The 13,863-nt window shown below is 34.0% G+C and overlaps 1 protein-coding gene across 5 annotated transcripts in view; it reads left to right on the top strand.

Annotated features, from left to right (window-relative positions):
* The window catches only part of VPS54 (VPS54 subunit of GARP complex), a 92,733-nt gene that overhangs the window by 43,433 nt on the left and 35,437 nt on the right, over positions 1–13,863 (top strand). For all 5 annotated transcript variants that reach the window (XR_010934520.1, XM_067704907.1, XM_067704911.1 and 2 more), the window contains exons 8-10: positions 7,546–7,672; positions 8,650–8,757; positions 11,297–11,352. Coding sequence is in view for 4 of the 5 variants with exons in the window: in XM_067704907.1 (XP_067561008.1) it covers positions 7,546–7,672; positions 8,650–8,757; positions 11,297–11,352 (291 nt within the window). In the remaining variant the exon portion in view is untranslated. The remainder of the gene's footprint in view (positions 1–7,545; positions 7,673–8,649; positions 8,758–11,296; positions 11,353–13,863) is intronic.

The raw sequence follows: 13,863 nt of genomic DNA on the forward strand, positions 1-13,863 counted from the left end.
ATTGCAAAAAATTCCACACGATGATGGAAAAGACCCAATTTCTTCCAAGTTTTTATTTTGAAAATACCTTTAAGATTAGGGTTTTAGTTATTTTATGTGAGATCATGTCATATGTTTAATTTACAGATTACACCAATTGTAAGCCATCAAAATTTCATTCAGTTAAGCAGGCTTGCAGTTTCCTTGTTGAAGTTCCTATCTGCTGGGAAACATTATACTACTGAGTGACTACAAAGAAGTTTTATGGGAGATGTGCTCTGTAACTTAATATATTCTGGAAAGGTTATCTTTAATATAAGTTTATTTTAATTGAATTATAAGTTCTTATTGACTAAGGATATGTAATTGGAATATTTATTTTGAAAGCACTTTTAAAAAGTTGGCCCAATTTTAATTATGCAAGTGAATGATTGATTCATTTATTCAAGAAATGGTTATTGATTACATAACAGACACCAGGCAGAATACTGGGAATATAGCCATGAACAAAGCAGAGGTGCTTTCTGCTCTGTTTCTACAATTTATTTGATAGGAGGGAGACAGAAATTACTGGGTAGTTATTATACAGTACAGTACAGTACGATGATGAAGTACAGATTACTATGGATCCTAACCTTAGGGGAAGAACCTTATCCAGACTTGGATGTTTACAGAAAAAGTTTGGATCACAAACCTCTTTGAGAATCTATTGAAAGCTGTGGATGGACCTTCTTTCCATAAAAATATACCTGTACATAAAATTTTGCAATCAATTTTGGGTGGTTTGTAGTCCTTTGAGGCCTACTTTGGATTTCTCAGCATGGGAACCCAGGGTGACTAAATGATTTTTAGTTTCCCCTTTACCTCTGAAAATTTAAATATTTCTCTTTTTTGAATGTGTATATGGCATATATTTTTAAAATAAATAATATTAATTTTGTCAGTATTTTAGCAAAATGGACTTCTGTAATGACAGAAGCTGTGTTTTTTCTTGTCACCACTATATTATATGAATTTGATGAATATTGGGAGCTGTTTCTAGAAAGTAGAGTGCTTTATCCTCTGAATAGAGCAATAGAAGCAAAGATTAAATGCTTGCCTGCTAAACACAAATTCTGAAACTGTTCTCATTTTTATTCCAAAGGTCATGCAGTTTATTTTATTTCATTTTCCTGACTCATAAGTTTATGCCTAATAATACTGATGAAAAATTTAGTTCTCCAAAGCTATCTGGAAAATATTTAAGAACAGGGTTAGATATTTATTCCCAGTAGATTATGATTTATCAGAAGGCAGAATGAAAATTTTATAATCTTTTAATTATCTTGAGCTCAAGAAAGAGTTTACCTTTATTTTCATCCTTACTTTTTTTGTTTGTACCTTAACTCAAAGGACAAAATATTCTTCATAAAAAAGTGTATATGATTTTTTAAAAGACTTTCAAATATTCTGATTATCTATGTTTTGTTTTTTTGTTTTTCTTTGTTGTTTTTTTTTTTTTTTTGCGGTATGTGGGCCTCTCACTGTTGTGGCCTCTCCCGTCGCGGAGCACAGGCTCCAGACGCGCAGGCTCAGCGGCCATGGCTCATGGGCCCAGGCGCTCCGCGGCATGTGGGATCTTCCCGGACTGGGGCACGAACCCGTGTCCTCTGCATCGGCAGGCGGACTCTCAACCTCTGCGCTACCAGGGAAGCCCCTGATTATCTTTGTTTTACTCAAATATCTACTATTATTTTTTTTAGCACCTGCACATTTGTAAAGAGTGTTTATTCTTCATATAAAATATAATATATATGAAAATATATTTGAACCTTGATATCTTGCAGGTTTCGTATAGAAAAGATTCAGTTACCTTGAAATTCAGGGATATAATGTTGTTATTTTCTGTTTCTTACTGTAAAGGTTTATGTAGAAACTTCAGTTTTCACCACTGTTAATTTTTTTTTCTTTATTACTTACTACCACCATTACTGTACTACTGCCACCACTACAAAACCTAAGAACGTTTTTTGAATACTTTGGTATTCTGTACCAGTGCTAAGAATATTGCATATATTATTTGATCCCCCTCCCCACTCCAAAAAAACCCTTCTATGCGATAGATAGTTTTATCCCCATTTTAATAGATAAGGAAACTAGAGCATTGAAAATCTTAGATAACTTGCTCCAAGTCATACAGCAAATTATAAAACAGTAGAGTCAAGATTCAACCCAGATCTCATCGGACCCAAGAGTTATGTATACTTTTTAATATATTTGATTGAGGTTTTGTAGGACCTCAAATAGATCACTCTGAACATCAGTGCTAATTTTCTAGTGCAATAGATGTTAAACTGTGGGCAACTGAGTTGGAGATTTGCTGAGCTAGGAATCTACCATAGTAATAGATTTTAGGATAAAAATTAATGAAACTAGTTTTTCTACTCCGTACGCCGTCGTCGTCTCCTTCTTCTCCTTCTTCTTCTCCTCCTCCTCCTCCTCCCTCTCCCCCCTCCCCCTCCTCCTCCTCCTCTTCTTCTTCTTCTTCCTTCTTCATTTCTTCTCCTTCTTCTCCTTCTCCTCCTTCTTCTTCTCCTTCTCCTCCTCCTCTCCCCCTCCCTCTTCTCCTTCTCCTCCTTCTCCTCCTTCTCCTCCTTCTCCTTCTTCTCCTTCTTCTCCTCCTTCTCCCCTCCCCCTTCCCTCCTCCTTCTCCTCCCCCTCCCCTCCTCCTTCTCTCCCCCTCCTCCTCCTCCTCCTCCTCCTCCTCCTTCTCCTCCCCTCCCCCTCCTTCTCCCTCTTCTCCTTCTTCTCCTCCTTCTCCTCCTTTTCCTCCTTCTCCTCCTCCTTCTCCTCCTTCTTCTCCTCCCCTCCCCCTCTCCCCCTCCCCCTCCCCCTCTCCCCCTCCCCCTCCTCCTCCCTCTTCTTCTTCTTCTTCTTCTTCTTGAAAGAAAAGGTGGAAAACATTCAGAGTTAATTATAGGTTCTAGCTTATTATGATTTCATTGATCAGAGGCCACCTTGGGATTCCACTTAAGGGATTTTTAGTAGTAGGATTGGAAGTAGTATTTTTAGTAGTAGGATTGGAAGTAGTAAAAGGTATTTAACATCTTCTTTACTCCTATATAATCTCCCATAATTTAGATCTTGAAAACATTATGTTATGAAAACATCCACATTGTGTGCTCTGAGGTGAAGCCAAAACAACAGATTTTCTGCTATTTGATGAAACTAGTATTACTGTAGGGTTTATTGATATGTAAGTTTCTGTGATAAAAGCAACACAAAGGTCATTGTAGTGAACCCACAGCTTAGTAGAAGTTCTGAATTCATGTACAAATTGAGGCATATTAAAGTAGAAAGTATTAGAATTGCTCCAATTTGTTTAGCTGGATATATGAGCCTATGTACTTTTTCAGAAAGTGATTTTTAGTTACTTGTCTGTCATTTCAGGAGATTTCTTTCACCACTGTAAAGTATTATATGTGATTATTAGGATACATACTTTTAAAATGAACTGTTAGCAGATTTATCTATTAAATATTTTTGGTAAGGTTAATAATAATATACAGGCCAGTATAATTGCATCTATTGTTAAAGTAGTCTAAAATATTTTAAAAACAGCAAGGATGAATAGGTGAATCCTATAAAACACTAATTCTAGAAATTTTATTTAGGGATTTGCTTAGACAAATCTTTTTATATATGTTATCATATACCTGTGAGTACATAATAAATACTATTTGATGTTAGTATTGAGATTCGTATCTGCTCTTCTTTATTATATTTGTCAGACTTTAAAATTACTCAAGATGTGTAAAAATGAAGCTACTCAGTTATTTTTGACAATATCTGACATTAAATAGAACGTCACATTTAAGTTATTAGGCTGAAATGATAGAGTTTTATTACTTTGATGCCCAAACATCAGTAGATACAGTCCTATGGACTTCCTACCATAATTCTTTGTTGGGATTTGCTGAAGACTATTTGTACCTGAAGGTAACACATACTTGGGTGTTAACCTCTAGTCTGCATTTAAAAGGAATTTTTGATCTTTATAAAAATCAATTAACTGAGAATGAAGCAATGTTAAATTTATGTGTGGATTCATATCCTACCCTATTACTGCTTTTTAAAACTTATTGAAAACTGAAACATACACAAAAATAGAGGAAATTATATGAAGAGAGTTATATGAAGCTGGATAAATTGCATATGACCTGTGAGTTATTAACTCATAGCCAACTTGGTTTTCTCTATATGCCTCCCCCACTCCTGGATTATTTTGAAACAAATCCAAAACATGATTTCATTTCATCCATAAGTATTTCATTATGTATCTCTGAAAGATAAAGATCTTTAAAAACATAACTCGAATATCATTCATAGTTTCAAATAGCTAGTCAGTGTTCAGATTTTCCTATTTCTCTCAAAATTCTTTTCACAGTGTATTTGTTGAAACAGGATCCAAATAATAACAACTGTATATTACAATTGGTTGATATATTTCAAATGTCTTTTGATATATAGTTCTCCATTCTTCTCATTTTCTCCCTTTCAAAATATTTATTGAAGAAATTGAGTTGTCTTTGTAGTGCTTCTCACAGTCTGGATTTTGCCAACTGCATCCCCATGTTTAGTGTGTTTTCCTTTTACTTGTATTTTCTATAAACTGGTAGTTAGATTTAAAGCCTTGATCAGATTTAAGTTTTTCTTTTTGGTAAGAGTACCTAATAGGTGTATTTCAGCCAAGAGGCATATATCTGGTTGTCTCTTTTTTCGTGAAATTAGCAGCCATTTGGTGATCATTGCCTAGATTTATCATCTCATTATGGGTTGCAAATCATGATATTCTAATTCTAAACTTCCTTATTCATTTGTTAATGGAATATTTCTATAAAGCCATATTTCTCCATAACAATTACTTGGTAATTCTGAAGGACAGTTCTTACAAGGATAGGCAAGATAAAGTCTAGGTTCTTTTCCTTTATTTAGCAGTTTTTAAAATAATGAATTGAAAAATGTAGCATCTTCCAAATGTTTTATAAGCACATGGATTTATATATATTTGAAGTATTAAGGTTTTTTTTAATCAATGTTCATATTGTCCTATCTTTTGTAGGAACCTCCTCAAGTCCTTTTGATTCTATGAGTAGTCATTAATGGTTTTCTTCATGTTATGACAGGATATTCATATTATACATTTTCTGCTCCATATTTGTAAACTGCCATTTCTCTAAGGAGCCCTAGTTTCTTTTAGTAGGAAATGGTATTTAGAAATTACAATCTAGGTATCAGAGGTGTTCCTTGCTACTGAATTGGTCATGATCTCTAGGCCTTTTTAGTGGGAAGAGCTAGAAAATAATTTTCCCTCTTTTTCTTAAGGTATATCCCTTGTGGTATGAATGGATAAATTACTGTGTTTTAAAGTCACTTGAAATAATTCCTCTTTGTGTAGATTTGCCTGTACTTTGATACATAGTTAAGTTCATTTATTTCATTTGCTTTTGATATTCAAGGATTGCTGTTTTTAAATGTACTATTGTTTTACAACTATGTTAAGTAGTTACATAGTTCCAAAGTCAAATCTATAAAACAAAAAATATTCAGAGAAATTTAACTTCTATCTTGGTTCTCTTCCTCTGTACCTACTCCTACAAGTCATTTAAAAAAGTTTTAGTTTATGTTTATTTATCCATCTCTCTGTCTGTCCCTCATCTTAGATAAGCATTAGCATACTGTACATACTTTCCTCCACCGTGGGGTTTTTATCTTACAGTATATACCCTGTAGATCATGCTACAGTATGCATTCTCAATGGGGGATATCACCCAAAGGGGGGAAAAGTTTGTTCTTGAAGGGTGAAAAAAACTCTTGGATTTTACAATGGTTTGTGGCCCTCCAAAGACCACAGTACATAAACAGATTTACAGTATATCTGTGATATTAAAACTTCATGGGGAGTGATTAGAAATAAAAATGTCTGAAAAGACTTTTTAAGGGGGCAGTAGTTGAGAAACTGCTCTGTAGCAGTATATAGTATATTAATTGGTATTCCTCGATTCTTTTAAAAGTGTTATAGGGTCTATTATGATATATTTAACTAGCCTTCTGTTGGTCAGCATTTGGGTTGTTTCCATTCCTTTGCAATTACCAACAGTGTTGCAATGAATGTATGTTCTTTTGTCATTTACCAGTGTATCTTTGAGATGGATTCTGAGAAGTCAGATTCCTAGGTCAAAGGCTAATTGCCTATGTAATTTTGCAAGACACTGCCAAATTCCTTTTATGGCAGTGTTTTAGTTTGTAAGAGTGGATATGTTATAAATTAGTTTATTGTGAGATGTTGTCACCATTTATGAGAACCTTATCAGACTTCTAATTAGCTGTGAGAAATATAATTTTTATATTGCAAAAAGCACATTTATGTTATTTCACTTATCAGATTTTTTCTAAAAGTATCACTGCACTACTTACCATATTGTTGTTGTTCATAAAAGAAGAACAACGGATCTGTCTAAAAGGTCACATGCTTTAATTTTTTTTAATGTGCTATATCTGGTCATAGTAAAGACAGTTGCTAACATTAAGGGCTTGTTTTTCAAGTAAATGTAGCATAAACTTTTAAAATGTTTTTATAATTAATTATAAATGTTTACATTTAAGATAAATTTCACTTAATTTTTGAAATGCCTTGGACCAACTAGATTACCTAGGTTTCTTCAACCCATTGTTTTTATGAAACTATTAGATTGTGTGGCAAAAATCCCTTTGGATATGACGGTATTCATCCTTAGTGCCCTTCAGAGCAGGGATTAACTACCTGGGACCACTCTTGTCACTTGGACAGTACTTACTTTTTCTAGGGAGAAGGTTCCAAATCTCTTTAGTAATACTTGCCCTCACCACCCCTACAACTCTGCCAAAATTAGAGTCCTGCTCACTTTAACCCTAGCCAGGATCTGCAGGTACTGAAGAGGTGGACTAAAAAGGAACATCATACTTCATGAGAAGAAGTTCCATGGATAGATTATAGCTCAGTGACTTTAGATCTTCACTCATGTGTTCTAATGACTTCAATGGCCTGAGGGATATTGCACAGTAACTCAAACTAATTCTGACGGAGGTTGAGCTGAGTCAGTCTCGCCTATAGTCCTTCAAATATTTATAGGTACCCAGAACAGGGCCTGGTGCATAGTAAGCGCTTGTATTTATTGCATACGTGAATGGCTGGGGAGCTACTGACATTTATATTCAGTAAGTGGTTAATGAGGAAAGGACTTAGAATATCTGAATATTTTGTCTGAAAAGCAGACTAAAAAGCAGTCATGAAGTTTTCTAGAACCAAGTTTCCTATAGTATATTTAACTGTTTGGAGGTTAAGATATACAGAGAAAAATAGAATTTGGGAGATGATGTGAAACTGTCACAGTTATTTTTGTTAAGTTAAAAGACTGTATTTTACTAAAACATCACCTTGTTGCACAAGTACTGTCAGCTAGAAAAGTTTTGCTGACGGGTTCCCTTGATCGTGGAGTAAATCTGGGTTTTTAATAAATGAGGTAACATTTCCCTCTTCCTTTGTAGGCATTTGGGATCACAGCTTTGTGAATTAGAAAAACTGATAGATAAAATGATGATTGCAGAATTTTCTACTTATTCTCACAGTGACTTAAATAGACCATTGGAAGATGACTGTCAAATTTTAGAAGAGGTATGTCTTTTGAACTGTAGAATGAAATTGATGTCATTGCTTAGTGTTATTTCCTAACAGCCTTAGTTTAGAACACATTCTCCTCAGGTTATAGTGAGCAAAATTATCTTCAATATCAAGCCTGTGAGACCTATGAAATCTTTCACTAAGTATGTGACTTTAGGAAGCACACAGTTGTTTATTATCCTGTGAAATTAGAGAATAAATAATTTTGTAGCTTAATTAGAAATGGGAGTTAAAATGAAGTCTTTATATGGCTTACTACCCAAGTTCCAAATATAGATATAGGATGTAGATATAGAATGAATTAACTTATATCCATGTATATGCATGTATTGGAGTGTGTCTTTTATAAAAAGTGATCATTATTATATGGTAACTTATCAGTCATTCACATTCACTGAGCACCTATTATGAACATGTTTTATGCATATGCATGTACAAATATATCATATTTGGTAACTTATCTAGTAACTTCTCAATGCTGATTATTGCCAAGAATTTGTAAAGAATCCAAAAAGCCCTGATAGCAGCCTAAGTAGTTAAAGAGATTTTTGTAAATGTTAGCAGTTAATGCTCCACAAATAATCCAGGTCATCATTCCAGTCTTCTAGACCACTAATTAGAAAGCACCGGGCTCATAGAGTATTTATTGGTCATCAGGGTTTCAGAATAATACTTTCTAGCTACTTACTGAAACTAGACCAAAATATACTCATATTGTTTTGTCCCCAAACCAGCTTCATTTGATCCACTATAGTAGGATAGGATTTACCTGTTTTAGAATAATGACTCCAAAAATCTGATGACAAGATTGCTATGGAAAGGGGTTTTTAAGCCTTTTAGAAAATACCAAAAGGAGGATAGAGATTTGAGGGTCAAACAATAAAACCCTTGACGTTGATTATTTCTACCTCTAAGTGAGATTATTTTGTATTTGAATTTTGACATTGTATACCCTTCTTTTATTTTAACAGGAAAGACTAGTATCTCTTGTATTTGGACTTTTAAAACAAAGAAAACTTAATTTTTTAGAAATATATAGTGAAGAAATGATTATTACAGCAAAGAATATCATTAAACAGGTAATTATACTTTTTTATTTGATATATTTTCATCTAGAATCTTTTGTGAAGTTTATTTTTACATGATCCTGTAATAATACATGCAGTATCATAGTAATATTTTCTCATTTATTAAAAAATTTTAAATATAGAAGAAAGAAAAACATAACCCTACCAGTCAAAAAGATTATCACTTTAAGAATATTTCTAGGGCTTCCCTGGTGGCGCAGTGGTTGGGAGTCCACCTGCCGATGCAGGGGACACGGGTTCATGCCCCCATCCGGGAAGGTCCCACATGCCGTGGAGCAGCTGGGCCCGTGAGCCATGGCTGCTGGGCCTGTGCGTCCGGAGCCTGTGCACTGCAGCGGGAGAGGCCACAGCAGTGAGAGAGCCCCGTACCGAAAAAAAAAAAAAAAAGAATATTTCTAAGCATAAGTTGTTACTGGTGTTTATCATTGGTGCTCTCATACTGTATATATAATTTTGAATTGTATTATATATTTCCGTTTGAATCATAACATAAGCATTTGCTCATAAGCCTTCAGAAATATCACTTTTAATGGTTGTATAAAATTCCATCAACATTATGTTAGTTAAACCTGTTTAAACTTTCCTCTGTGTTAAATATTTAGGTCATTTTCATTTCGGTACTATAAACAGCACTGTGACAAACATCTTTGGTATGCTTTGGTATAAAGTCTTGTTTGTTTGGTTTCTCATATTTAAGACTATTTTTCTTATAACTGATTCCTGAAGTGGAACTATTGGTCAGAGAGTGAAATGTATTTTTAAATTGTTTGATACATAGAGCTGAATTGCTTTTTTTCTAAAAACGTTTTACCAATAGTATATACTTTCACCAGCGTTTCTTCTTACTCTGATCTCTAAGAAATTATAATTGTAAACTAAAATCTATTTGTTTTTTTTTAGTCTTCCCTGATTTTTTTCCCAAGCTAATTGGTATTTATTACAACACAATTGGCATAAAGTGATAAAGTGGAATTGTCAGACATTTTACATCTGCATTACTTTTAGAAATTAAAAGAAAAAGCTTACCATCTACAATGCTATCAAAGTTTCAGTATTTGTCATCTACTCATTAGAAAGTAGATATACATTTTAAGGTTATTTCAGTTTTAAAGATGTGAAATTCAAGTTGCCGCTATATTTCATGAGATACAATTTTTTTCCATAAGCAGTTTTTTTTTTACATCTTTATTGGAGTACAGTTGCTTTACAATGTTGTGTTAGTTTCCTCTGTACAACAAAGTGAATCAGCTATATGTATACACTTCCCTGATTTTTGTTTTGACTTTCTATTCAGATAAATCTCATTCTCTGAACTTTAGTTTTTCTGTGTGTGAAAAAGAACAATTTTGAATGAATTTCTTAGGCTTAATTGATCATCATCATTAGGTTGAATGTACATTTCTTAGTTTTTAATGTTTAAATAAAACAAGCAAGAAAAATGTTACAATCGCCCCATCTTTTACCTCTTTCAAACATTGACTAAAACACCATATTTTAAAATTATCACTACCACTTCCAAAAATTGTTGATAACTAGCACTAAATATACATGTATATTATAGCTTAGCAATTCTACTTCTAGGTAATTTACCCAACAGAAATTCATACCTAGGCTCACCAAAGACAACACAAGCATTCCATGACAGCATATTTGTAATAAAAAACCGGAAACACTCAAATTTTATCATCAGTAAAAAAGATAAATAGAATTGTAGCATATTTACATCATTGAATACTATACAGCAATGAGAATGAATAAACTACATGGAACAACATGGATATTCACATACATAAGGTGGAGCCAAAGAAGCCAGACACGGAAGAGTACACACTGTATGATTCCACTTACGTAAAATTCAAACACGGGCAAAATTAATCTGTGGTGTTAGAAATCAGGATAGTAATGTCTTTTGGGAGGAAGTAGTGACCAGGAGGGGAGCAGGAGGGGCTTACTGGTAATATTCAATTTCATAATCTGAGCTCTGGTTAAATAGGTGCACTCCATTTATAAAAAAAATATTGAGCTATAAACATAATTTGTACAGTTTTCTGTATGTGTATTATACTTTTAAACAGTTTTTAAAAACTGCTCTGTTTTAATTCCTAGACTTCTAAAGTCTGAGCATTTATTTTTTAAAACCTTAAACTGTTGCACGTGTTGCAAGGAAGTGTGACCGCCAAAATGAATTTCTTTTGGAATTTTAGTATGGGGCTTATACCATGTCCTAAGTATTAATAGTTCTATGGAGGTTTTGTGTGTGTGCGTGTGTGTTTGTGTGTGTTGTGTGTGTATTTGTGTGTGAACAGTTTTAAATAGTACGAAATTGTGATTAATACAGTTCAAGCATACCCTGGAATAATTATTTAATAGGGTAAAGGTAATGCTGCAGTTTTTTTAAACACCTTGAGGTGTAAGAGGAGAAGTTTGGTCAAATAATTATAGTCATTGAGGCCCTTATTAATATACAAATGAACATGTAGTACTTAAAGTTCTAAAGACATTAATCAAATTTTTTTCTTAAATTTTGCAGTGTGTGATTAATAAAGTTTCACAAATAGAAGACATAGACACAGATGTTGTTTTGAAGTAAGTATAAATATTAAGTTGGGGTTACCAGTCAGGGAAAAGATAACGCATTAGAATAATCTAAGGAGGATTTAGTTCAGGAATTATTTGCTAACGTGTGGGCAGAGTGTAGGAAAATCACAAGTGATAGTGAAGTACCTTTAAGGGACAAAGAAAGAGAGCAGTTAATGGAATTCAGGAGAAGAAGATGTAAGTAGCTGAAAAAAAAAAAGTCTTTTAGTAGTTGAAGTGATCTTCAGTGGAGGGAGGCAGTCATCCTGAGGTAACCCCTCAGGGATGGAGACGGACTATTAGCACCTTTCCTCCTTTCAGTCTTTTGTAAGGGCTCCTCACTGGCCAAGCCCAGCAGGTCAGCCTCCCAGGGCAGAGAGAGGGTGGAGAGGATACAACGTCATATGGAGGGTGGAAATTGAAGAGGAGTAGCGGTGTTAAATTTAAATTATTTAGCTATATAATTAAAACCCAGTTAGCTTTGAGAAGTTTGAGTACATGATTTTGAATTGCCCATGTCTATAATTTTTTGTTTTCCCCTTGAAATAACTATTCTTATTTTAAGGAGAACAGTGATAAATATTTTATGACTATGAATTTCTTGTTCATATAGGTATCTAAACTTTATTAACTGGTCTAAGATATGAATAGTAATATGGATAACTGTAAAACTTCTCTGGGCCAGACTCATAGAATGAGGATTGTGGAGTTTTAATTTCCACACTATTACCTAGTGAAAGCTCAGTTTCAGAATTAGTTGAAGCAATCCTAATAATGCAGGGATCACTAGTAGCTGGAAAAATTAAGTTACTGGACCTTTGCTAAAAGCCCTATATACATGGAGAGTCAGTTATTTTTAATATTTTTCTTCCCTAGGGAATTTTCTCAACTTAGAGAACATTCTATATCTCAAGTGTATAAGAGTATCTTTTGAGAATAAAGTCCTAGGTGTAGCAGCATTAATTAAAAATTTGGAGTAATAAGTCATTGTAGTACTCTAAAATATCTTTATGGATTTCTATTTTTTTATTAATTTTTAATCTTAAAGTTGATTGATGTCAGTTATAAAAATATTGGCTGTACTATTATGTATTGTAATATTTAGTATATATATAATATATATGTAACTAATACAATATTGGCTAATACTTACATAGCACTGTGCATTGTTCTGAGTACTTCGTATTAACTCAGTTTATATTCACAGCTACCATATAAGGTAGGTTCTACCTATTTAAAATGAGAAAATTAGATCATGGAGGAGTTAAGTCATTTGTCCAGAGTCACACAACTAGTAAGTGGCAGGGCTGGAACTTGAACCAAGGCATTGTGTCTTAAGAGCCCATGCTCTTAGCCACCATGCCACATGATATACGGAAGAGTATTTTTTAGTCTGTAGTTAGAAAAGTAGGTTATTAAGTTTATTAGGGGAGATGTTATGTTTCTATTTTTTTTAACATTTTTATTGGAGTATAATTGCCTTATAATGGTGTGTTAGTTTCTGCTTTATAACAAAGTAAATCAGTTATACATATACATATATCCCCATATCTCTTCCCTCTTGCATCTCCCTCCCTCCCACCCTCCCTCTCCCACCCTTCTAGCTGGTCACAAAGCACCTAGCTGATCTCCCTGTGCTATGCGACTGCTTCCCACTATCTATTTTACATTTGGTAGTGTATATATGTCCATATATACACTACCACTCTCTCACTTTGTCTCAGCTTACCCTTCCCCCTCCTCGTGTCCTCAAGTCCATTCTCTAGTAGGTCTGTGTCTTTATTCCCGTCTTGCCCCTCGGTTCTTCATGACCATTTTTTTTTTTTTTTTTTAGATTCCATATATATGTGTTAGCATACGGTATTTGTTTTTCTCTTTCTGACTTACTTCACTCTGTATGACAGACTCTAGGTCCATCCACCTCACTACAAATAACTAAATTTCATTTCTTTTTATGGCTGAGTAATATTCCATTGTATACATGTGCCACATCTTCTTTATCTGTTCATCTGTCGATGGACACTTAGGTTGCTTCCATGTCCTGACTATTGTAAATAGAGCTGCAATGAACATTGTGGTACATGACTGTTTTTGAATTATGGTTTTCTCAGGGTATATGTCCAATAGTGGGATTGCTGGGTCGTATGGTAGTTCTATGTGTAGTTTTTTAAGGAACCTCCATACTGGCTGATTTTAAGGAATCTCCATAGTGGCTGTATCAATTTACATTCCCACCAACAGTGTATGAGGGTTCCCTTTTCTCCACACCCTCTCCAGCATTTATTGTTTGTAGATTTTTTGATGATGGCCATTCTGACCGGTGTGAAATGATATCGCATTGTAGTTTTGATCTGCATTTCTCTAATGATTAATGATGTTGAGCATTCTTTCATGTGTTTGTTGGCAATCTGTATATCTTCTTTGGAGAAATGTCTGTTTAGGTCTTCTGCCCATTTTTGTATTGGGTTGTTTGCTTTTTGATATTGAGCTGCATGAGCTGCTTGTAAATTTCGGAGATTA

Source organism: Pseudorca crassidens, chromosome 14 (genome assembly GCF_039906515.1).
Source record: "Pseudorca crassidens isolate mPseCra1 chromosome 14, mPseCra1.hap1, whole genome shotgun sequence".
Taxonomy (NCBI): Eukaryota; Metazoa; Chordata; class Mammalia; order Artiodactyla; family Delphinidae; genus Pseudorca; species Pseudorca crassidens.